At 43.4% G+C, this 26,156-nt stretch overlaps 2 protein-coding genes and 1 non-coding gene across 6 annotated transcripts; 1 reads left to right on the forward strand and 2 right to left on the reverse strand.

Moving 5' to 3' along the window:
- Positions 1–1,471: 1,471 nt before the first annotated feature.
- On the reverse strand, positions 1,472–6,027 carry LOC111975269 (RNA-binding protein 25). 4 transcript variants are annotated; one of them, XM_070447611.1, is made up of 12 exons: positions 5,949–6,027; positions 5,009–5,128; positions 4,765–4,807; positions 4,487–4,647; positions 4,276–4,357; positions 3,949–4,153; positions 3,738–3,811; positions 3,497–3,573; positions 3,281–3,381; positions 3,103–3,191; positions 2,831–2,977; positions 1,472–2,096 (listed from the first exon to the last, which is right to left on the reverse strand). In XM_070447611.1, the coding sequence occupies exons 2-12, from the start codon at positions 5,072–5,074 to the stop codon at positions 1,933–1,935; spliced, it is 1,209 nt and encodes a 402-aa protein (XP_070303712.1). In that variant the 5' UTR covers positions 5,075–5,128; positions 5,949–6,027; the 3' UTR covers positions 1,472–1,932. The 4 variants fall into 4 exon arrangements, with proteins under 4 accessions (XP_070303712.1, XP_023859229.1, XP_023859230.1 ...); XM_024003461.2 differs by having other exon boundaries at positions 3,949–4,177; XM_024003462.2 differs by having other exon boundaries at positions 4,487–4,650.
- A 69-nt stretch (positions 6,028–6,096) lies between these two features.
- mmachc (metabolism of cobalamin associated C) lies at positions 6,097–8,317 on the forward strand. Its single transcript, XM_024003463.2, has 5 exons — positions 6,097–6,211; positions 6,576–6,776; positions 7,102–7,254; positions 7,432–7,608; positions 7,860–8,317. The coding sequence occupies exons 1-5, from the start codon at positions 6,122–6,124 to the stop codon at positions 8,010–8,012; spliced, it is 774 nt and encodes a 257-aa protein (XP_023859231.1). The 5' UTR covers positions 6,097–6,121; the 3' UTR covers positions 8,013–8,317.
- A 9,509-nt stretch (positions 8,318–17,826) lies between these two features.
- Positions 17,827–17,940, reverse strand: LOC111976192 (U5 spliceosomal RNA). The gene has a single exon (XR_002878907.1). It is a non-coding gene; the product is annotated as a U5 spliceosomal RNA (small nuclear RNA).
- Between the last annotated feature and the right edge of the window lie 8,216 nt (positions 17,941–26,156).

The following is a 26,156-nucleotide window of genomic DNA, read 5'->3' on the forward strand; positions in this document are numbered from 1 at the left end:
AATGTATAGCACGAGGTCAGAGAGAGAAACTCTTTAATGTAAGGCGTTTGTGACATAATGAGCATAATGCTCCATTGATGTGAGGGGAATGCAGTCTGTGTGTTAGTCTGCGTGTGTTAGACACACAGGAGAAAAGAACACCCCCAACCTCTATTGGGGAGACTTGAGTTGAAGCCATAGGCCTGTATTGGAGACAGTATATATGGCACAGACAGTGGAGTATGGCACAGACAAGGGGGTATGGCACAAAGCAGGATCAAAGAGTTAGCCAGCTAAATTTCATAATATTCTGAATTAACTTTACATTCCAATTTATAAAGAAAGGTCGACTTGAAATCAAACGACATGGTATAATTGACATTTTTAAACAAATTGGAAAAGCAGTAGTTATGTCTATTTCTGAATGTTTGTCACAGTTAGCTGATTTAGTGCTAGATTAAATCCAGACTGCTGAAGATACGCGTTATAGCGCGATTGAAATGTAAAGGTCATTTCCAATTGAGCCGACATATGCTGCGTTTACCGTGAATGCAGTCTCCATGAATGCAGAACCATTGCCTTTAAATTTCAATCACGCTATAGTGTGGATCTTCCATGGTCCGGATTTAATCTAGACTTTAGTGTTCCTGCTTGGGCTACCAGATTAGTTTGTTGCAGACTGACGTTTGTTGTCTTGCCAGTTATCTGCATCAACAGGACTTAAGTCAGAGTTGAAACAGAGTGGTTCTATTTGACTCCATGTGGAGTGGAATGGTAGTTCATTTGCACCCATGTATTAGTAGTTCCTTATATGAAGTGCCAAAAAGTTAACTGGTTGTATTATAAGGTTGATATGTTTTACTGTTTGACGTGGATTCTGGAGTGATGATGTTTTTTGATTAAAGATATGAAACCATCCTCGTTCCTGTCTCTCATTACAGATCTTGGTTGTTGGGCTGCGGTGGCTGACGCACGCACACACACACTAACAAAAGTAACTACAACAAATTAACTATTTTATTACAGCTCTTTATCCAGAATTTTATTGCAGAAGCCCAAAATCATCACATTTGTTTTACAGGCCGTACAGTGAGTCAATGTAACATTTAAACAAGCAGCGGTCTAGTACTTGGCTGTGTGATAGAACTGTAAGAGAAAGCCCTGAATCATCCACATTAAAACTTGTCATCACTATGGCCAGAGCCCCTCCCTGTCTCACCCCTTCCCCATTGCCCCCTCCATTAACCCCCCCTCTTCTCCCTAGCCCATCTGTGGTCCCTCGCTCCATGGGCCATTCCACTTCGTGGGGGGGGGGGTGTTGTTATCTGGCTAGACAGTCTCTAACTGCTGAAATATTAAACAGACTGACTCGTGTTACACAGCAGGACTTGTCTGTGGTCCAAAGGCGAGAGAGAAGAGAGGCCTGGGCTGCATCTCAATACTTTACAGTAAATAGATAAAAATACAGWACCAAATAAGAGAGAGCACCTCACTGATTTGTATCAGCCTTAGATAGTAAAAGTAAACATCAGTCCACCCTATTTATTAATTAGGTTTTACTAATAGTCTTAGACTCAAAACACCAGTGATCATCAAGTTGTATATCGTCAGTGAAATCAAAGCTTTCCCCAGATGTAATTCATTAAGGCAATCACAGAATGCTGCCACACTGTTGAGTTAAATACTACTGGTGTGTAATAGAAAATACTATTGTACACCTTTTCCCAAAAAACACTGACACAAGACAACAGACAGAGCATAATCACAAAGGAGTTTTTAAAATAAGGTGCTTTCTTTTTCTCAAGCTGAGTTGAGCTTTCTCATCATCCTCTTTAGTCAGAGTTTGAGGTTTGTGCCCAAAAACTTCTTTATCAGTCTCCACATGTGGAGACATTTAAAACTTCTCAAAGAAAGAACTCCTAGCACACTAAAACACTGGCATGACGAAGCCTCTCAAAGGTCATTGAGGCTGAGGTCGGGGGGGCTGTCTGACCCCAACTCCAGGTTTCCATCATCATCATCAAGATCATCATCGTCCAGGCCACTTCCTGGTCCTCTGAGGTCATTTCCTGCAGAATGGGAGCTCTGATGTACCCGAGGTACTGCTAGACGAGGAGCTGAAAGAGAGAACCGTCAACGTGTGTGTACGTGTACTAGTCCCAAGGGTTTTAGCAGTAGACTAGTGTTCCCGTAAGAAAGATTGGGATCAGACCTCTAAATGTTTCCCAGAGCAATTGAGGCGCATGCGGACAGGATAATTAGATTAGATGCCACACACACACTACAGGAAGTGTTTAGGATCCCATCCAAAAACACACGTTTCTCAAACTGCTGACCAGCAGACATGGATGGAGAGGAAATGAGGGATTCTCGGTCCTCTCCTCAGGCAAGCAGAGCTACAGTCAGTCACATAACACACGTTCAATGGAGGTCACTGGTGTGTGTCTTACATGAACCCACATCCAACTCCAATATCTGTGTGCACACACCTGCAAGCTCATCATTTTCTTTTAATCAAATATAAAAACTACAAGAGTTCCCTCTTCCTTTGTGCTAGATCTATGGCGTGCACACACAAATCAYGTAGGCACGCATGCACACACAGACACACGTACACTGTTAAGCCAGCCTCCTGTTCCTTGGTGAGTCAGACATGTTGTGATGAGTCACTAAAACGGTTAGATCTACAGCCCAAATGTACATGTGTGGTGTGTATTTATTTTATTTATTTCACCTTTATTTAATGGGAGAGGGTTACAACACTTTCTGTTCCTCTGAWACAAACTGGACCCATAATGGGACTAATTCTGCTCCTCACTGACAGGAGCAAAGTGTGAGTGTGTGAGTATACCTGTGTCTCTATCATCCAGCCAGGACAGGTCATCAGAGCTGACCTCAGCCAGACTGGGGGTGGGACTGAAGTCGTCAGAGTCCGAGTCTGGCTCCGCCTTTTGACCCCTGACCTCTTTACGGCGGGAGAAGGCAGCTAATGCTGGAACTGGAGGGGGGGGGGGGTTATAGACAAACAGGGTTATACTACTCAGGTGAGTAGATATGTGTGTGTGTCTCTTACCTGCTGTGTGTAGTGTAATAGTAGGTGTGTGTTGTGTGTCTGTCTCTTACCTGCTGTGTGTAGTGTAACAGTAGGTGTGTGATGTCTCTCCCGGAGAATCAGACTCCTGATCTCGTCCTTCAACTCTGATACAGTTATCCTGCAGGACACAGTGATAGCATTACACACACACACACACACACACACACCCACACCCACACCCACACACACACACACACACACAAACACCTGATCTGGCGGACCTCCTGCTCTGTGTGTGTGTATTGAGAAACAGTCTTGGCCAGGTCAAAGCTGTGGTTTCTGTAGCTGTCTGTTAGTTCCTCTTGTGTCTGGGGAAAGGCAAAGTATAGAGGTTAGAGGTCGGGAGACAGAGAGAAAACAAGTCACTCAAATTACCTTCTTTAATTATTCAATCGTTAATTTAATTCCTTCATTCATTAATACCTTGCAGCTGTGTTCATACTGCCTCCTCGTCTCTCTGGCCTCCGACTGCTGAAGAAACATGTCCTCCTCCTGCCTCCCTGTCACACACACACACAAATACAAACACACACACACACACACGATGAAAGAAAAGGAGTAGCAGTAAGCGAGACTGTGCTTGCCCTCTCTACAGCTCTGAGTCTGAGACATGTGTAGTCCTGCAGAAAAACAAACTGAGAACAAGACTGTATGTGAGACTCACTGAGCTGGGTTTTGAGTGTGTCCACCTCTCTCCTCAAATGATCCAACTCCTCCCTTCGCAGCTTAGAGCAGAAACTATAAAAGGACAACAATCAGCTTTCACCAAACCGGTATGGTTCCATACTAAGGGCTAATGGTTGATTTGGTTTTGGGCTACACATAAAATAATGATCACCTGAACCTCACAGGTGAGTAAAACCCCGCCCCCTCACCTCTCCTCCAGGTTGCCTTGCGACGTGGCTCTGGTGATGTGCCTTCTCAGAGTGCTGAGCTCACGGCCCACCTCTCTCCTCCACTGCTCCATCCTTCTCTCCACTTCTGGACTCGTCATCCCTGACCCTCTCCTCTCTCCATCCCTTTCTCGTTCCCGCTCTCTCTCCCTCTCCGTCGTCTGCTCTCGCAGCCTGCGAACCTCGTCTGAGAGATAAAAGAATAACACATCTACAATATTCAATCAACAAATCAATCACTCAACCAATCAAGATTGGTATATTGAGCAGTAAATGTTAGTGTTGTGTGATAACGATAGGTGTATGTACCTTGTAGTGCCTGTATGTGGCGCTGCTGAGAGTGTCTCGCTCTGTCCATGTCATGAAGACTTTGGGTCAGAGACTCTATGGCCTGGCAACCATTAGAACAAAAAGAGTAGGAGTAAGAAGAAATTAGCTAAAATGTAGGACTATTTATGCACCTTTTATGTAATAAAAATGATAGTTATACATGAACACACGTATGAGCACACGCACGGACCTGGCTCTGGATCTGCAGTTGTGATTGGACGGCTGCCAGGTCTMCCCACTGCACAGCGGAGGAGGGAGGGGGGAGGAGAGAGATGGAGGACTCGGGGAGAGGGGGGAGACGAGGGAGCTCCAAATTTGACACACTAGCCACCTCCCTGACTGGATAGAGATCTACTGAGTGAGCGAGAGACAGAGAGAATAAGAAGGAGCAGAAAAAGAGGGGGAATCACCAACAGAGAAAGTGTGTCACAGTCAGCCATCTTAGAGACCACAGAGATCTCCCCTCACCTTCTCTTCCTTTTGGATAATTCCCTGGCGTGGTCAGTCTCTCCTGGGGAAACATGAACCCCGTCAACACACAGTGGGGAAAGTACATATGGTATTTATGAACTTCAATGTTTCTATCATATACTGTAAAACTAGAATCTAGCTAACTGCTAAGAATTAGCAGTCAACTCTTCTGATGAAGCCCATGGTAATGCACTGCCACGTATGCATAATTATGTTATAGTGCCATCTACTGGCTACTCACCCTCATCTTGGCAACGCTGCCATCAGCTGCTGAGAGGATGGAGCTCAGCTGGTTGTCCCAGTTCATCTCAGTCAGGGCTGCTCTACTCAAACCATAGGACAAGGGTGCCAAGACTGATGTCTGAGTATTTATGGAACAAAAGTTAAAGCACTTGCCCTCTACCTGCAGGGTATCTTTTCCATGCTCTAAATCCCTACACAATCCAGTATTCATTCATGTGTTCCTCTGCCCAAATCTCCACTGTCAACTTTTTAATCTCAACAAGTTAAGTTTTATTGTACACAAGTACAGTGAAATGCCTTTATTGCCCTTTCCCAACAATGAAGTAATCAATATCAGTAGTACTATAAAAACAATTTTTTTTAAACAAGCAAAATGATAAACAAATAAACGAAATGAATATGGTACACGCATGAGATTAGCCATTACATTGGCCAGTATTTTATAACGAACGTGTGATGCTGTAACTCTAGACGATTTGGTTGGTTGCTGAATGATGATGAAGTGGCTAACACAAATCAATGACACTTCATTGACATATGAGTTTACACAGCTAACAGTCGCTAGCTAAGTACCGTTGCAGGTGGCTTTTGTTTTGGGCTTGCCTTTGTGTTGTTGCTAACGTTGCGTTCGAATTTGAAAGTCATGGGCATTGTTTGCAATGAATTATTGACTGGCTAGCTAACATTCACCCTAGTGATTTGTTTATACATTGGCGACGATGGCGACGTTCGCATTACTGTTGATTTGCCCCTGGCACCAAGTACTCAAAATCACAAATCAAGCAGTGCATGAACAGAAAGCTGGCTAAATGTCGATATTTCAGCGATGGATGAAACAATTCAAAGTTTGGTTAACATTACAGAACATCACGTCCTCATTTGTAAATATACATTATTAAACATTGAGCAGAAATGTAAATTATTAGCTAGCTACTTACGTACTGTCCTGTTCCACTTTTAAATCCTCGACAACGTGATTGCGTAGTATATGTTGCCCTAATMGGTTCTGGGTATTGTTGTTAATAGATTCAATTCTTACAACAAGGAAGTAAGAGAGTCACGTGATAGAGAACACTATTTCCCACAATCCAACACATTTAAACATTCAGTGATGGCGCTGCCCACGGTCAATGTGGYAGATGTGAGAAAAGCTTTGAGTAATCATCTGTCAAAGTTGGGGTTTGAAGTTTATCCACTGAAGGTAACGTTAAGGCCGTTGTTCCATTCGAGCGATTTGTTAAAAGAATTTGCGTKAAACTGTAAACGTGGCCCTTTTTGCAATATTGTCAGAGAACGTGTCGTCAATTGTTAAACTAGTCAAGTTGACAAGCTCCAATTCAAAGTTCGTACACGCTTTCTCAGCCATGCCTTGTTCATATGAAAATGATAAAAGCTGACCATACTGGACTGTAGTCTGCCAACAGGTTTGGGACTTATGGCACAGGTGATAGTATATCTATCCAATAACGACAGGGTTGTTGAAACGTGTCCCTTCCTGGCTGTTCCCCCTTAATCGCTACAAAAGTMACCCACCTTTTTATTCTTTGTTGTGCATGTGTTCCCAGATTGGCTGGTACAATGTAGTCCTGTCCCCCTCTCTCCGTCTGTCCTACCCTGATGACACCCTGGGAGCGGTGGTGCTCAGCACTCCAGCCATGTTTGAACAGGCCTTCCTGCCCTTCATAGAGAGCAGGGACTGGAAGGGGGTGTCTGCAGACCCCATAGACCAGTGTGTCAAACACTGCATCAACAACACAGTCTCTGAGGTGGGTGGGTGTGGGTGGGGGCAACCAGTGCATCATTCACTGCGTTAACACCTAGGGTGTTGATGGAGTGATGTTGAAAAACGTTTTGAAACAGTTTACTCCAAAAGGAAAATGTTTTGCAACAAAAATTGTTTGTATTGGAAAAAATTCAGGTAGGTCCCTCCCKGTTTKGTTCCGTTTACTCTGTTTGCTTCCGTGTGGTTGTTATTAAACAGATTTCGTTACAAGACTTAATTAATACACACACCCCTGTGCCACACTTCACATCACTCGCCCCCCTCCCCCCATCTCTCTCTCCCCCCATCTCTCTCTCCCCCTTCTGTAGTGTTTTCCAGGTGTGAAGGTAGATGTGAGTTATGACTATGAGATGCTGCCCAGCAGGAAGCCCAAGTTCCTGGCCCAGAGTGCTGCCCATGTGGCGGGAGCTGTGTACTACTACCAACGCTCCGACATACCTGACCACCCCTGGGGGGAGAAGGTGAGTGACGGGTCCAAAGGGGTTATTCAGTAATTAATTTACTAATAGATTGATAAATAGGGTGCTGTATGTTCTTTGGTTAACAGATGGACAGTCATTTGTATTACTTATAAAACTATTTATACTACCCCTTTGTCTTCCTCCCCCCCCCCTCCCTTCCTCTTGTCACCTCTACAGAAGATGTTTGGTGTGTGTATACACCCGCGTCTGGGGGGCTGGTTTGCTATCAGAGCTATGTTAGTGTTTGTTGGGTCTGAGGTGGGTTCGGAGCTGCAGCAGACAGCTCCTCCAGACTGTGTTCCTGCCAGGGAGAGTAGGATACAGCTACTGGAGGACTTCAACCTCAGATGGCAGGTAGGATTCACACTATAAACTATAGTAATAACTATTGATCAATAATATGGTTGGCAGATAGCCCTGCTACAATATACTGGATTAATAAGTATAGATCAACAATAAGGATAGCATGGCAGGTAGGTCTGCAACTATATACTGTTGCAGTCTCTATATCAATAATGGGTGCAAATGATGCATATATTAATACATATAATTATGTATGATTCATTTAAACAGGGTAAAGATAGATATATAATCTATGTTGACAGGACTGGAGTTACAGAGATATCGTCCCCCCAGTCCAAACCTACTCCCAGAAACAGAGAAAATACTTCTCCACCCCACCAGCCCAGCGTCTAGACCTGCTCACAGACTGGGGTTACCTGACAGGGGGAGAAGAGGACAACACACAGGAGAACTGACAGATGATAACAGTGAGAGGAGACGCTACAGTTAGACTTGGCTGGCTCTGAAGTAACTGACTCGCAGGGATCTTCTGGTATGGTTTGAGGCCATTTTGGACATGCAATCCCTACATGCTCATTGGTACTGTGGTCTTTCTGTATTCACAGACAGTGTTCCACTGTGAGAGCTAATGTACTTTATCTGCCTATGAAGCTACTGTAATGTTTAGAGTTAGATGGTAGAGTGAAAAGAGATCTTTCATGGAAAAGCAATAATAGTAAGTTTAAATGTGGTAAAGGAATTAATAAATGCACAAACATTTGTTATTGTTTTGATAATTTCTCAGTTGTACTGTGCATTTAGTGAGTTAGTGCCCTCAGGAGGAGACATGAAGTAGTGCGACCTGAGTTTTTGCTCAAAAGAGACTACTGCTATCCTTTATCATCAAACTATTATTTTTATTAAAAATAAATCATTGTTGGAACGACACATTAATCAATTGAATAAATAATGCTCATTCTGCTTTAGCTTTTAATCAGTAACTCATGATGTTGATGCAAAAGTCCTTCTGAGGATTAGGGTTATGATGATAATGAAGGCTATGTTCTAATCCAGCACAGTAGAGTTCTCCCGTAGTCCATTGATGCCAGGAACAGTCCCACTAGAACAATGTCTCCAAATGTGCCACATCTGGGACGACACACATGTTAAAGCTTGTGTGTTGTCTTACCTCCTGTGGTGTATACGTGTGCAAACAACCCTACTGAATAGCCACACCAACCCCAGAGTACTGGCCAGATGCTGCGATGCATACTCACAATGGTAAGCACCATTTCATCCCCTAAATATGAATATTAAATCATCTAGTTAGCATAGTTTACTGAACCACCCTTACTATACGACCTATGCTTTGTGTGTTGTTGAACGTAGTTGTACTCACAGAATGCTGCAGGCCTCCGAGAGCCAAATGGAAAAATACAGTAACATTCACAATGTACTCCCTTTGTTATACACCCTCTTCTCTGGCCAGCACAGCTGTATTCTAGTTGTTAAATCATTTCTGTAGTGCAGCCTTCCTCACTCATTCTCTCTCTTGTGGCTAAGCCCTCTGGTTAGGTTGCTTATAGCAGGGCAGTATGTAATTCATGTGGAGCAAGGTTGAACTGAACTCTACCCAGCATACCAAAATTGGTTCTGTGAAAGTTCCCAGACCATTCGTTAGGTTGTGGCAAATGTTCTCATAACACAAAAACTGTCTAGTTGTGCTGATGATTATAAAAGGTTTATATAACATTCGCTTGATGTTGAAAGAAAGTTCCCAGGACGTTGCGCACATTTTGTTGCCGCTGTATGTTCTAAAAACTTTACTTGTGCATTGTTATTACATCAACTGGAAAACGTAATGAGAACGTTTGAGGACTGTTCCAGATGTTGTGCACATTAGAGGAGAAGATTCCAAGGGTATTTCATTTAAAACTAACAAAAYAAATGGTTATCAAAACATTCTTAGATCATTCTTGGGATGTTATGATCATAATGTTAGATAAAACACAAACTAGAACTTAATGGGAATCTTAGCAAATGTCCTGGGAATGTTCCTGGTTTGCTGGGTACATTCTGTCATCCACTGCATTCCATGGCAGCCATCTCAGTTTTAAAGAGCCTTATTACCATCCTTTACAGTACTGCGTGCCAAATCTCTGGGGTGAAAGGTGTGTGCACGCGCACACACACACACTCACCTGCAGTCTAATACTAGTCATCCGAGGTCATTAATGGGTACACAGTCTAGGGTGTGTTTGCTCTGCCATAAATACACCACTGATAGCCCTGACGGATTTGAACCAGGGACTGTAGTGACGCCTCTTGCACTGAGATGAAGTGCCTTAGACCGCTGCACCACATGAATAAATATATTTCAATGAGTGAAGGCTCCTCAGAGGAGGAATGGGAGGATCATCCTCAGTGAATTTCATAAAAATAGTGAAACATTGAAAAAGGTTATCCTTTTTCTGTAGATACAACCATACCAAATATATCCATGTCACCAAATAATTTATTAAAATACACTGTTTTGCAATGTTCTAGAGTAGCCTCAGCAGCACACTGTAGGATAGTACCATGGTGTAGCCGGAGGACAGCTAGCTTCTGTCCTCCTCTGGGTACATTGACTTCAATACAAAACCTAGAAGGCTCATGGTTCTCACCCCCTTCCATKGATTTACACAGGACATCCTCCAATCTATCAGAGCTCTGACATGTCTGACATGTCCACCCAATCAAAAGGTCAGAGAATGAATCTAGTACTGAAAGCATAAGCTACAGCTAGCTAGCACCGCAGTGCATGAAATATGGTGAGTAGTTGACGCACAGATCACCAACCATTTCGAATCCCACCGTACCTTCTCCGCTATGCAATCTGGTTTCCGAGCTGGTCATGGGTGCACCTCAGTCATGCTCAAGGTCCTAAACGATATCATAACTGCCATCGATAAGAGACAATACTGTGCAGCCGTATTCATCGACCTGACCAAGACTTTCGACTCTGTCAATCACCGCATTCTTATCGGCAGACTCAACATCCTTGGTTTCTCAAATGACTGCCTCGCCTGGTTCACCAACTACTTCTCACAGTTCAGTGTGTCAAATCGGAGCGCCTGTTGTCCGGACCTCTGGCCGTCTATATGGGAGTGCCACAGGGTTCAATTCTCGGCCCGACTCTTTTCTCTGTATACATCAATGATGTCGCTCTTGCTGCTGGTGATTCTCTGATCCACCTCTATGCAAACGACACCATTCTGTATACTTCTGGCCCTTCTTTGGACACTGTGTTAACTCATCTCCAGACAAACTTCAATGACTTACAACTCTCCTTCCGTGGCCTCCAACTGCTCTTAAATGCAAGTAAAACTAAGGGCATGCTCTTCAACCGATTTGCTGCCCGCCTGTCCAGCATCACTCCTCTGGACGGTTCTGACTTAGAATATGTGGACAATTACAAATACCTAGGTGTCTGGTTAGACTGTAAACTCTCCTTCCAGACTCACATTAAGCATCTCCAATCCAAAAGTACATCTAGAATCGGCTACCTATTTCGCAACAAAGCATCCTTCACTCATGCTGCCAAACATACCCTCGTAAAACTGACCATCCTACCGATCCTTGACTTCGATGTCATTTACAAAATAGCCTCCAACACTCTACTCAGCAAATTGGATGCAGTTTATCACAGTGCCATCCGTTTTGTCACCAAAGCCCCATATACTACCCACCACTGCGACCTGTATGCTCTCGTTGGCTGATCCTCGCTACATATTAGTCACCAAACCCACTGGCTCCAGGTCCTCTATAAGTCTTTGTAGGTAAAGCTCCGCCTTATCTCAGCTCACTGGTCACCATAGCAGCACCCACCCGTTGCACGCACTCCAGCGGGTATATTTCACTGGTCACCCCCCAAAGACTATTCCTCCTTTCGCTACCTTTCCTTTCAGTTCTCTGCTGCCAATGACTGGAACGAATTGCAAAAATCACTGAAGCTGGAGACTCATATCTCCCTCACTAACTTTAAACATCAGCTGGCAGAGCAGCTCACAGATCATTGCACCTGTACATAGCTCATCTGTAAATAGCACATCCAACTACCTAATCCCCATATGTTTGCTCCTTTGCACCCCAGTATCTCTACTTGCACATTCATCTTCTGCACATCTATCACTCCAGTGTTTAATTGCTATATTGTAATTACTTCACCTATTTATTGCCTTATCTCCCTAATCTTACCTCATTTGCACACACTGTATATCGATTTTTTTTCTTCTATTGTGTTATTGACTGTACGTTTGTTTATTCCATGTGTAACTCTGTTGTTTGTGTCGCACTGCTTTGCTTTATCTTGGCCAGGTCGCAGTTGTAAATGAGAACTTGTTCTCAACTGGCCTACCTGGTTAAATAAAGGTGAAATAAAAAGAAAAAAAGACAAAGACAAGTTGAACAAATTAATTTCTTCAAATTAAGGATGAGAGAAAGCTATATTTGGTTGTATTTTTTTACTTTCACTTAGCTAGCGAATGCAGCTAGCTAGTTTAGCCTACTCAAACATGGCATCAAGGGATGTTATGTTAGCTATCCAACACTGGAAGTCTTCCAAGGTAAGCTTTTGGTTTATTCAACCGGAGCCCGCCGGTGTAACCGGCGGATTGTTCTAGTAGCTATGTTGACTATGACGTGACAATGTAGGCTGTGTGTAGAGATTAGTGGTCATGATATGAAGGTTTGGCTTGGAAAGTATTTTTCACCTGGTAATAGACAGCTGATGGGTTGTGCACTGAACTACACAAGCGAGGGGGAAAAGSTGAGAGGAGGAGAGTGCGTAGATAGTTGCGAGAAGGAAATATACAGTATAAACAATGAGCAAAGTGATCATGCTGTTTTATGTGGCTGCTATGAAAGTGAACTGTGTTTGCGTGTGATCAGGGGTTTATTAATTCTGCCAATTCTGTTAATGTTTTTTAAAGAGAACAAACCAGGTTAAACATATCTGAATGTGTCCAATAGAAACTCTTGTTTGCAACTGTTGGACTAATGATTGCACCCTAGATCAGCTAGATGCAGGCAAGAGTGTGCAATGTGCTATTGAATGTGTCACTGCCTGTCACCTTGACTARGAACAATTCTCTCGACCTGTGCACCTACGTTGTAAACTTTAATTTATAGGCTAGGTTGTAGCAACCTCATGATGGGTGCAGGTAGGGTTGCACATTTTGGGGAATATTCAGAGGTGGAAACTTTCCATGGGAATTAACAAAAATATGAAAAATAATATAATACCATTTAAATGTAATGTTTTTGCATTGGATATATTTACCATATCATATGTAGACAGAAACATAAACCTTATAAGTATCTAGAAGAAAAAGAACACACCTATTTAGGCGCGGTGCTGGCCAGCGGCGTAGAAAACTTGAAAACAAAGGAGAGCCACACTCTAGGAGCTCAGATGCAAAAATGTGATGTCCAATGTTGACAGCCAAGCTGTCTTCATCAGGGTATAATCACAAACACTGCTTGGTTGACTCGATTATATAGTGTCAAAAGACACCGATGTCTGTAATCATGGCCAAATGTGGCCTAATATCATTGGTTAATTCTCAAATATAAAAAATGGCATACAAAGAACACCATACAAAAAACAAATGGATAGCATACGGTCATAGATTCATTTTAGACTACAGAAGCTTACAAACAATTACAAATGGCAAAGACACTATAATCACAAGAATGGCTTCAGATCAAAGTCTACGTTGAGACCGAAGGGAGCAAGGGTCTTTAAATTAAAGATCCAGGCAGCCTCTCGTTTTAACAATAAATTATCAAGGTCACCCTCTCTCCTAGGGAGGGTGACATGTTCGATGCCAATATAACGCAGAGAAGAAATCGAGTGGTTCGCTTCCAAAAAGTGGGCCGCAACTGGGTAAGTCAAGTTTTTGCACCTAATGGTGCTACGATGCTCTGAGATACGTACTTTTAATGCGCACTTTGTTTTACCCACAATTTTTACCACAAGGACAAGTTAAGATAACTGCCTTAGTGGAGCAGGTGATAACACCTTTGATGGGGATCGATTTCTCTGTTTGTGGGTGTTTGAAGGATCTACATTTATAAGTGCCATTGCATTGAGCACAGCCAGTAGGGGCGCAAATAGACGTTCAGGAATATCTTGGGGTGGGAAATCAGAGTGTACTAATTGGTCTCAGATTGGCATTGTCTCCCTCAATCCGTGCAATGGCTACTGCTATAGGTTTCAGGCTGCTTACCACCCTCTCCCAAAATACATCATCCAGGAGGATCCTCTTGATGGGGCTGTCCATATTGGCAGACTGAAATGGCCATTTCTTGGAGAGACTCCTCCGGGAGACTGTCAAACATGACAACACCACCCCAACGGGTGTTGCTGGGCAGCTTCAATGTGGTGATCTTATTCTTCTCACTTTGCTTGGGGAGGTATATTGCTGCTATAACTTGATGACCATTCACATACCTAACCATTTCCTTGGCACTCTTGTAGAGTGTATCTATTGTTTTCAGTGCCAAGATATTCTTGAGGAGCAAATTCAATGCATGAACAGCACAGCCAATGGGTGTGATGTGAGGGTAGGACTCCTCCACTTTAGACCAAGCGGCCTTCATGTTTGCAGCATTGTCGGTCACCAGTGCAAATACCTTCTGTGGTCCAAGGTTATTGATGACTGCCTTCAGCTCATCTGCAATGTAGAGACCGGTGTGTCTGTTGTTCCTTGTGTCTGTGCTCTTGTAGAATACCGGTTGAGGGGTGGATGATGTAGTTAATTATTCCTTGCCCACGAACATTCGACCACCCATCAAAGATGATTGCAATAGTCTGCTTTCGCTATGATTTGCTTGACCTTCACTTGAACTCTGCATCCAGCAAATGAGTAGATAAAGCATGTCTGGTTGGAGGGGTGTATGCTGAGCGAAGAACATTCAAAAATCTCTTCCAATACACATTGCCTGTGAGCATCAGAGGTGAACCAGTTGCATACACAGCTTGAGCAAGACATTCATAATTTCTCTGAGAACGTTCCTCCATTGAGTTAAAAAAAAAAATCTGATTCCAGGAGGACCATGAGCTGTTGCTATCGATAAGGTGTCTGATTCATCATTTCACCTCGAATAGAAGTAGATGGACTTTTGTCAGAGGTTGCTTGTTGTGAGCGCTGAGGGAACTTTATGCACTTGGCCAGATGATTCTGCATCTGTGTTGTATTCTTTATATGATTTGGCACAGTATTTGCAAATGTACACAGCTTTTCCTTCTACATTAGCTGCAGTGAAATGTCTCCACATCAGATAGTGCCCGTGGCATTTTCCTGTAAAGATTGTAAAAAAAATAAAAAAAATACAATTCCATGTACAGATAGTTAAGATTAAACAACTCCTTTGTAAAATAAATATTTTAAAATTAAACATGGAAACAGGTGAATTAACACTCAGTTAGCAAGCTCAAGCAAGCTGAAACTAACTAGCAGAACTTGTTAACAAGTTAGAAATGATTTAAACACACTTTGCTGTAGGCTACTATTTACTAGTTAACAAAAAATCATGTATGTCATAAAATATATTCACCCCACCCAGTATTGTAATCAAAACTTACCAGAAAGCATGTAGTCCTTGGCTCAGACAGTGTAGTAGCGTGGGCTCAATAGCATCTCATTAGTGTGCAAGATCCTGAGAATCAGCTGTACATGTGATGGAAGAATGCACTGTGCATGCAGAGGGTTGGAATTCCATTGAATTGGGGATAGTTTAACCAAAATATGCCACAAAACCTAGAATTGCCTTGTGTATCCCACAAAAGGTTCAATTATAAGCTCACTTTTATGAATTTAAGCAAAAATCCAAATTCCCGGGCCTAACTTCCCATGAAAAATACCCGAAAGTTTCCAACCCTTTAAAACCCTAGGTACAGGGAACATTTGAGTATCATGTATTGGCCTAACCTATCGGATGTTACATTGAGTTGGGTGAATGGAATATCAATGACAGTCATCCAATATGCTGTAATAGAAATAAGGCCATGCTGATAAAAAAAATCTTCCTCTCATCTTAAACGGCACCGACCGCCACGGATTTCAATTAATGCAATAAACAAATGTGAGATGACATACTCTTGTGCAATCAAAACATGGGGGTTACATTTTCACTCTGTACTTTATTTTAACTGTAGGTCTTTTTAGACCAATATAGATTCTTCCCCCTTAAATCACCATTTGATCTCATTCATTTAGTTTCAACTGCTTATATAATAAATCTAAAACATGAAAGAAAGCAACAATTTACATGAATTGTAAATTAATCAAATCTTAAGTGACCAAATCCATTTCTGAGTAATCCGGGGGGGGMTTTTACCAAGAGATTATACATTTGGTATTGGTTTTATTTGGAAAATAATTAGTTTTCAATAACCAAAGGTGTAATTTAATGTTTCTTTTGGGAGATATTTATTTATAAGATTTTTTTATTTATTTCTGTCACACACGATATATGCTTCAAGCCCTTGGAATGAAGACCGCTTAATTTAGGAATGCATTCTAGAACAATTTGTCAATGAGCGCCCATAGAATTGAGTCCTGGGTAACTACTTACATGATTGTGTCTGAAGTAGGCGTGTCAACAGAACTGGGAGGATCAACAGAAATGGGTGTATTGAAAGTTAAATCAGCCACTTGGGCAGATTTGTTGCCACTCAAGACTGTTTTGCGTGGCTGATTGGGCTGCATGATGAGTCGATTGCTGAATACTGTAGTATTTTAGCTAAGCCTAACCTTAACACTTTTTCTAACCTTAACTTCCTCCTAACCGGCCAAGTTAATTATCCTGACCTGCTATGCATTTTTGCTCACACAAACCATTTCCTAACCTTAACCTGCTGTGCATTTTAGCTAAATCGAATCCCCGAGCTGACAAGGTAAAACATCTGTTGTTCGGTCCCTGAACAAGGCACTGTTCCCTGGTAGGCTGTCATTGTAAATAAAAATGTGTTCTTAACTGACTTGTCTATTCTATTATTTTCATAGAATCTCTATGATCGCCATCTAGTGGCGACGTCACAATATCAATGTAGATTATTGCATCAAATTATGAATTGATAAGGAATGCTCATGTTTCTTGTATTGCTTGATTGTATAGTTCATTATTTCAGCTTTCTAGCAGTATTCAGCCCCGTTTTGCAGTTTTCAGCAGGGATGGAAAGAGTACCGAAATATTCTACTCAATTCGAAGTACTATTATTTTTGTAGTAGAAGTAGAACTAAAATTACTGGTGTAAAGATAATAATAATAAACAACGTATAAAAGTAAAAAGTACTCAGTAATAGTAAACAAGTGATATAAACTGTAAAAAAAAAAGTGTTGGTAATTGGCTAATTTACCAGAGAATTGTTACGTGATACTTTCCATGCATTAAATTGAAAAAGGAAGAGTAAACTAATGTACAGTAAACTAAGTACATTTATTTTAACTATGTTAAATTGTCAAATATACTGTTAACCTTTTAAAATAAATTCTACATTCAAGGAATTAAAATGTATTTATAAAAAAATAAATGCATAAAAGTTGCCATACTTCAATATACTATACTAATCACCCATTCACACTCTTTCCCTAACTCAGTGGTGGAAAGAGTACTGAAATATCCTACTCATGTAGAAGTACTGTTAGTTTAATGACATTTTACTTAAGTAAAGTAAAATCACAAGTACTCGGAAAAGCTACTCAATTACAGTAACGAGAATAGTTGTAATTAGTTACTTAATACTTCAGTTAACTTTTCAGTATAGAAAGCTTTTCTTGCTGTTACTGGTCTCCTGGTGATGCATTGGAGCAAATATGGACTCGACATCTATCCAACGGTCTTCATGGGTAGAGTGTTAACTTGATGAGCAGGTAAGTGTCATTATACAGCAGATGGAGAAGACCTGTCCAGGGCTGGGTCCAGGCATTAGCGACAAAAGCGGTTGCTTAGTGTCCTAGAGCGCAAAAATGTAGAGCTGCAGATTACTTGCTTTACAACTGCAACATTTTCTCTAAGAAATCAACTTTAAAACGTAAATTTATCTCCGCGGTCAAGAGGGGGGCCACAAATGTTTTGCACGCGAGATGGTGGGGGGGGGGGCAACCATGAGCTGTAACGTCAGATGGAAGTTCAGGAAATGCAAGAGAGTATGTAGATACAGCACACAGGCAAAGACCAAACCTCAGAGGTTAACAATAAAGACTGGAGCTGTGACCAGTTTATTATTTACAATTATAGGAAGCCCAGCCGTGAGGCCAGGCATAAAAAAAAGTTGATTCTCATAATGTTCCTCTCCACGGAAATCTTTAGTAAAAGGCGAAAGATTTATGCGATCTGAAGAGAAACCAGAGTGTACTACTGACTGAAGGACACCGTTCCGACCGAGTTCTCGGCCTTACTATTCAGTCATGGTTTAATGGAAAACAAAAAAATCTCAATATCGCCGATACAACACACAGATTACAGTCCCCCAATACAAATGAAGAGTTAAGTTTTATAAGTGTCAAAGCTTGTAAGTTCAATCATTCTTTACACAAACAAAATGCACGCTGGGCATTATACAGATCACTCCCTGGTTTGCCCCGTTCAGTCCTAAAAAAAAAAAAAGTATCTGCAACGCCAGCGTAATTTCAGCAAAAAGGACAGATTTGTCCTAACTGTTTAGCTACCATCAAAAGTCTACTTTCAAAGTTAGAAACAATTTGCCGACGGAACGAAATACTTTAACACTTCTACATCGAGCATGCGCCGTTGAGATCCGCAAGCAACTTGTTCACAAGCCAGGCGTGAGAAGCAGGGAGGGGCGGGGAAAAAATATTCAAATCGGAACATTTAACTGGTGGGCTTTACAAATGCGTGTAACCGCTGTTTGCAACAACGTGTCAATTTAGAAGTCCAACAGTAACTCAATGAAGAAAACGTTTTGTTAAATAGTCTAGCAACCTGTTTAAACAGTTGTCTGATTTATGGATTACCCTACTACCCTGAAAAACACAGCAAAGCATTGGATATCGCTTAATTAGCTCACTAGCCCAATAGGCCTAAAGAAAAGTCTACCCAAATCACTTAAACACAAATATTTTCAAAGGCAATACGTTATGCTGAATGGCTTCTTATTCTGGCCAAATAGGCATAGGCCTTGTGATGATGTGCCTGCCTATGATCTATTTTCTTCCGTTTCTACTTACAATCAAATTGTTTGCTACGAACATAGATTTCTATATATAATATTGCTGAAGTATGTTAATAACATTGTGCTTTTTTTGGGACAAACTAAATTAAAGTTATACTATATTCTTCATGAATGGAACACTAGCTGTGATGGTTACATTAACAGCTTTGATTGATTTTATAAAGTGCACTTCGGCTGTGTCCCTTAGATGGCATCATCCCATTCACAATAACCTGGCATTCTACAGTCGCTGTTACTGTATTTTACTCCACACACTCTAGAGTAATTTTACCCATAAGTCGGCCTCCTCCCTCTCCCTCTATCCCTCTCCCATCTCTCTCTCTCCTGAATCAGCAGTTCCCCAGCTCCATGCAGCAGCCTGCAGAGAAACAGAGTACTGGACTTAATTATACTCCCACATCCACAACCAGCCCTTGCCTTTCTCTATCACTTTCTCCCTCCCTCTCTACATTCCCTCTGTCCCACAACCAACCGCTTGCCTTTCTCGATCACCCCCTCTATTTCCTTCTCTCTCCCATACAACTTCACCCAAAAGCCCGTCCTCCAAGGGAGTGCATAGCCCTTCTCTTGTCCTCTTCATCTCCTACTCCTTTGTAGTTGTGACACACACATGCACACACACCAGACAGATTGACAGGCATGCACACACACACCAGACAGACTGACAAGCTGGATGGCAGGCAGACTGTCTGTCATCCAGTTGTTTATTGGTCATCTATCAGCAGGTAGCCTCCATAAATCCTCTAACATAGTTTCATCTCATCTGAACATGGGTTAATACACAATCTGGAGCAAGCCATGCACATATACCTGTTTGAGACAATGCACTGTGTAGGTAAGGGTTTAATTATTAAACATGTCTTTGCAGCTTACGCATTTACACAGCCCACCTGGGTCCAGTGACACAAATGCCAACGTATGTGTACGTGCGTGCATGCGTCTGTGTGTTTGCACTCACTGCATGTGATATCAGTTAGTTTTTACCTGTATAACCTTTTTAAAATCTGTATTGCTGGAGTACACTATGTTAAAGACACCATAGCGAAGAGGAGAGTGTGAAGGTGCGCTTGTGTGTGTACTGAACTCTCCCTGCAGGGTTACCCAGTGGAATTCTCCAGTGAGTCTGAGAAGGATTTGGTTTGGACTTGTATTGGGTTCAGTGTGTTTTTTCTCTTCTCCTCTTCTGGTGAACTTTTGTGTGTGTGTAATGTGCACCTGAATGGAAAACTTAGCAAGACTGGTAATTGCTGTGTGTGCCTACGTCTTTGTGCGTGTTTGTCATGCTTGTATGTTTGTGTCTGTGTGCTTACGTACGATTACATGTGTGTGTGTGCGCGTGTGACACTGATCCTGATGTCCTCTCACTGACGCAGCCAGTCTGCCTCTCACCAGGACACCACCAGCCCTGCTGACAGACAGACAACATGCTGACAGACAACACATTAAATGCTAACAGGACATGGCAGACACACCACAGACTGGGAACCGAAGAGAGAGCGTGACTTACCGATCCTTGGTAAGTGACCTTAAGACAGAGACTGACCCGTGGAGACTCAGAGGCTCTGACACTGACCTCAGACCAGCCAGAGGTGACAGGAATGATAACACACAGCAAAGACACAACCCTATGTCAGAGAGAGGAGGATGTGGAGGAAGAGGTGTATCCTGTGTGTTTCATTGAGTTTGACAGTTGTCTCCACCCTCCCTCCACATTACCCTGCGGTCACACCTTCTGTTGGCCCTGTCTGCTGCACCCTAGCCTGGCAATGTCAGGACGGACACACTGCCCTCTCTGCCGACAACCAGCCTGGTACACAGTCATGGTAGGAACATATACGCACACTGCCCATACAAACACACACCTCTCCAACAGGAACACACATCTCCCCTAGGAATCCACACACCATGCGGCACAAACAGCCATCTCATCTCTTAGAAGCTCCCACCCTCCCTTAAAACACACACCTGCACTGACACACCACAGAGACCTCTTGATGCCTCCCGCACATGCACCAGACAGGCCCCAGTCACTCAGACACAAGAGGAATGTGGTTAGCCATTGCCCAGCATTGCTGCTCTCCTGTGTCAGTGTAGTATCAGAGGGCTAGCTAGAGGGACGCTATGCTCTGTTGCCAGCCTCTACCTAATGAGTCATCATATCCTTTAGACTGTAGACACTTTGTGTCCACTTTGTCTCAACCTGCTATTGGCTGTGGCTTCTCCAGTGGGCTGGGTCCATTTCCTCTATTGTCCCCAGTGCCAGTAACAGACTGCAGTACTCAGGGGGAGATACAGTCTCACCCGTCTCCACACCCATTTTTCTTCTCTCAACTCCTTCCCCATTTCTCCCTCATCTCACCCTTCTCCTCTCCTCAGGCCCTAGCCCCCTCTACGGTAGCGAGTTCTAGCCAGGGAAGAGGTTTTGATTGTGGGGGTAGGACTCTCTGTATGCTGCTGTAAAGCCTCCATTCAATCAAAGCCTTAGGCTGGAGTAGGGAGGGAGGCCAAGTGTGAGGGCATGATGTTGGGTCTGAGTCAGACAGTGAGTGGCCTTTCTGTCAGGGGGATTTCACTGCTCAGGGCAGATCTCTCTACAGCATGACTGACCCTCACGTCTGAACTTTCATGTGAGACATATGACTGACTCCACACACACAGAAGATATACACGCATACTCCCTCGCACACCTGGAGCTTTACGTTATGCATGTCATTACTCATCTGGTTATCCATAAAGAGAAATAGAACATGTATTCAGGCACTGGTTCATCTGTTTGTATACAACCTCAGAGCATATGAAACAGTGGTGCCTGCCTGCTGCCCGGTGTGTGTGTTTGTGGGGGTTGGGCTGGTGTTATGGGTGCACATTCTCCACCAAACTGAACAGAAACAGGGAGCACTTAAATTAACATACTCTGATGAAACCGTGGAACACACACGCCGCTCATCTGGGCTAGGGTGCTGGTCTACACATGTCTATACTAATGAAGTCTGTTTTCCCAGAACTGCCACCTGTTCTTCACACAGATTAGGATTTAGCAAGTCAGCAGAACATTTGGGAAATCTTTCACATCAAACTACTAACTGAGGACCAAACCGGAAAGTATATCTGAATTACAGTAAAATGAACAATGTTATGATCATGGGTGTAATAGCTACCCTAGGTCTTCTTAAGTGGCCTGTGCATTGCTCTTCAGCTCTGGATTATATAAACCATTTCCATGCTGTCGGCTAAATAATGGACAATAAATAAGATACAGTCCATCTGTTTGGTTTGTATGCATTACATTTTCTCTGATCACAGACAATGTGCTGCCTTGTAGCCTTGCATGTTTCTTCTATTGCAGTGATTATGTATAGTGTGTAGAGGTATAGTGCCGTGTTTAATGTATAGTAGTGTATAGTCGAGACACATATATTGTAGTTTATTTTTAGTGTAGTAATCCGCGTGAGTGATAGACGCAGTTGCTACTTTTCAATTACATTAGAATGATGAGATGAACACATGCTCAAAGACAGTAGTCATCGCCTCAAAGAGAACAGGAGGGAAAGCGGGAGGGAGATCGAGAGATGGAGAAACGTAGAGATAATTACTCAGTTATAACCAGACAAAGAGAGAAAGAGCTGTATTTCTAATTTTGAAGAGATTGAGTGAAAGGCAGAGATAGATAAAGGAGAGGGTGAGTTATGACTCTCTCCACCTCCAGTAATGCCAGCAGAGTGGACCCCTTCAGGCCTAGTGCCAGAGCCAGCATCGTCCCTGTGACAGACGGCACTGCCCCCACCTTCATTAAATAGTGAAGACGTCTCACTGCCCAACTCACACATACCCAGAGACACACATACAGACACACATATACACAGAACCCAGTATGCAAGGCAAACCGTCGGGATCAGCCAGGAAGGAAAGTTATAAAGATTCTGAGCACTTCATTTTACTGGCAGTTAGCAGAGAACATGATACAGCAGGACCGTTACAACATGGCACAGCTAACATAATACTGAGTTAGCCTCCTGAGCTAAACTGTAGTCTGGGAGCAAGTCTTTACGTATCAAGCAAGATTACTCATCACGCAATATAGGTTACCGAACCACCTACAGTAATACAAAAAATATTTTACAGTTTGGAAAATCCATGTACTAATCTACATGATAATAATAGTAGCCTTGCTGCAATATTTTAGCGAGCCCACTCAAACTGTACAGCGCAAAACCATGCACTGTCAGACTGCCTACAGGGATGAGGGAGAGAGAGGGAGAAAGGAAGAGAGGGTTATCAGCCTGTAGTGGGTGGACTAGACGATGGAAGGAGAGCGAAGCCTGGCATTACTGTAGCTGTACCTTCATAGACGTTACACAATCATATGAATCACTGGTATACTGTAAGTGTTTATAGTTAAGGGTTGAGGGTTGTGACTATTCCACTGCAGTCTTTTAGATACTGTTGTGTGAGGGGGGGGTGTTAACTGTAACTGTATATGCCCTTGCTGTTAATACTGTCCATTAGCAATAAAGCACCATCATAATAATAATAATATCTCTACTATGCCAGAGGGTGGTGTCCTATTACTGCTGGATACTAGGTGTGTGCAGCCAGGTCGCTCAAGATCCACTGCAAAATTTGACATCTATCCAGGTAAGCAGCACATCGGGAGATGACTTCAAAACCAGCCGCGAGGGCCAACAGTGGACGCTATTACCATCACGTAGGCTTGGGTTGTGGACGGGGTGGTGGGTGGGAATAAGCTGCGAGCTCTGGCTCTGAGGGTCGCATTTTCAATACCAGATCTAGGCACTTTCATTTTTATATATATTTTTTTATTTACCTTAACTAGGGCTGTTGCGGTCACCGTATTACCGCCACGAGGTATGAAGGCAGTCAAATTCCACATGACCATTTAGTCACGGTAATTAGCCTTCTCCAAACTCTGATGCTGCTGCTGGTCTAGTAGCCCACCAAACTTGCTAACTGCCTGGTACTCCATACTCTATTGTCCCTCTAATCACTCTGCCATTAATGTAAATATATTCAAAAATCTAATCAAACACTTCATGAGAGCCCCTCAGCTCATGTTGTGCAACATTGGTACCGTAGCGCCAAGTCTAGGTCCAAGAGGCTTCTAAACAGCTTCTACCCCCAAGCCATAAGACTCCGGAACATCTAGCCAAATGGCTATCCAGACTATTTGCAGTGCCACCCCTCACCCCCTCTTTACACCACTGCTACTCTTGTCATCTATGCATAGTCACTTTAATAACTCTACCTACATGTACATACTACCTCAACTAACCGGTATCCCCCTGTATATCGCCTTGCTATTGTTACTTTACTGCTGCTCTTTAATTACTTTTGTCTTATTCTTATCTGTATTTTTTTAAACTGCATTCTTGGTTAGGTGCTCGTAAGTAAGCATTTCACTGTAAGGTCTACACCCGTTGTATTCGGTGCATGTGACTAATAACATTTGATTTCTATAGGCTATGTAATTGCGGGAGAAAACAGAATGATGGCCGCTAATAAAAAGAGGATCAGCTTTGTTGGCTAGGCCTACTATATTTATTTCTCAACTTTCCTAATATTTAGCACATTGCTTATCTTTACAATTTAGCATGAAAATAAACCAAAGGTAAATACTTCATCCATTCACTAATAGTTTATCAAAATTTTAAGCTATACGTTCTGATCTGTTGCGTCAGCCACATTGCATAGAAAATGTTTTGTGATGCTAGTGGTTGTATTAATTTGGGCTCTATCGTATCCCACAACTGTCCCAGACGGTTTGGAATATTTATTGCACAGAAAAGGTCGACTTTTGTAATATGGGGGAATAGTAGATTGACATAGGCTAGTGCTTTTGATGTTAGTAAAGCCTACTCATCTTGGCTGACGAAAAGTAAATGGACAGTTCATCCAATATGCACCTCAGAATTGGATAAGGACACGCTCAGTTGCGTCCCCGATGTGTCGGTCTTAACTTGTAGCCTGTTAGAAAGACCCGATCAGTTGACGGAGAGGTGTGTGTGCGCTATAAACGCGAATGTGTGGATTTTTCTAGGGTGCATTATGGCCACAAAGAGGCTGTTACGAATCTCTTTGGCCCGGCGGTTTAAGGGGGATGGTAACGAGACCCGTAACATAACTCATGCAAATTATAGTAGTGAAAAAGTGAGAACGAAATAACCACAGACAACTAAATTACCGTCAAACACTCATGGTTTATTTGTAAACACACGGTAAAGGAGGGACAGGAAAAGGGGCTGAGCTGGACCCAAAGAGTGACACTGTAACATCCTGACCAGAGTTATTATGTGTTTTGCTTGTTTAGTGTTGGTCAGGACGTGAGCTGGGTGGGAATTCTATGTTGTGTGTCTAGTTTGTCTGTTTCTGTGTCCAGCCTAATATGGTTCTCAATCAGAGGCAGCTGGTAATCGTTGTCCCTGATTGAGAATCATATATAGGAGGCTTGTTTGGTGTTGGGATTTTGTGGGTGATTGTTTCCTGTCTCTGTGTTTGTGTTCTGCACCAGATAGGATTGTCTCGGCTTTCACGTTTGTTGTTTTTGTATTGTTGTTAAGTGTTCACAGTTTACCGTCTATTAAACATGTTAAACACTAACCGCGCTGCATGTTGGTCCTCTCCTTCAGCCCAGGAAGAAAGCCGTTACAGAATCACCCACCCGGTAGCTCAGGACAGAGAGGTAGCTCAGGACAGAGAGGTAGCTCCGGACTAGTGGCACGTCCGACTAGTGCAGCTCTGGACTGAGTGGCAGCTCATGACTGTAGGGCAGCTCATGACTGGAGGGCAGCTCATGACTGGAGGGCAGCGCATTGACTGGAGGCAGCTCATGACTGGAGGGCAGCTCATGACTGGGAGCGCATGACTGGGGCAGCTCATAGACTGAGGGCAGCTCCTGACTGGAGGCAGCTCATGACTGTAGGGCAGCTCATGACTGGCTGGCGGCTCTGGCAGCTCCCGACCTGGCTGGCGGCTCTGGCGGCTCCCGACTGGCTGGCGGCTCTGCGGCTCCCATGGCTGGCGGCTCTGGCGCTCCCGACTGGTGCGGCTCTGGCGCTCCCGACTGCGCTGGCGGCTCTGCGGCTCCCGACTGGCTGGCGCTCTGGCGGCTCCCGACTGGCTGCGGCTCTGGCGGCTCCCGACTGGCTGCGGCTCTGCGCTCCCGACTGGCTGCGGCTCTGGCGGCTCCCGACTGGCTGGCGGCTCTGCGGCTCCCGAGCTGCTGGCTTCGACTGGCTGCGGCTCTGGCGGCTCCCGACTGGCGGCTCCCGACTGGCTGGCGGCTCTGGCGGCTCCTGACTGGCTGGCGCTCTAGCGGCACCTGACTGGCTGGCGGCTCTGGCGGCTCCTGACTGACGGACG

The sequence above is a fragment of the Salvelinus sp. IW2-2015 genome, linkage group LG16 (assembly GCF_002910315.2).
Source record: "Salvelinus sp. IW2-2015 linkage group LG16, ASM291031v2, whole genome shotgun sequence".
In the NCBI taxonomy this organism is placed as follows: domain Eukaryota; kingdom Metazoa; phylum Chordata; class Actinopteri; order Salmoniformes; family Salmonidae; genus Salvelinus; species Salvelinus sp. IW2-2015.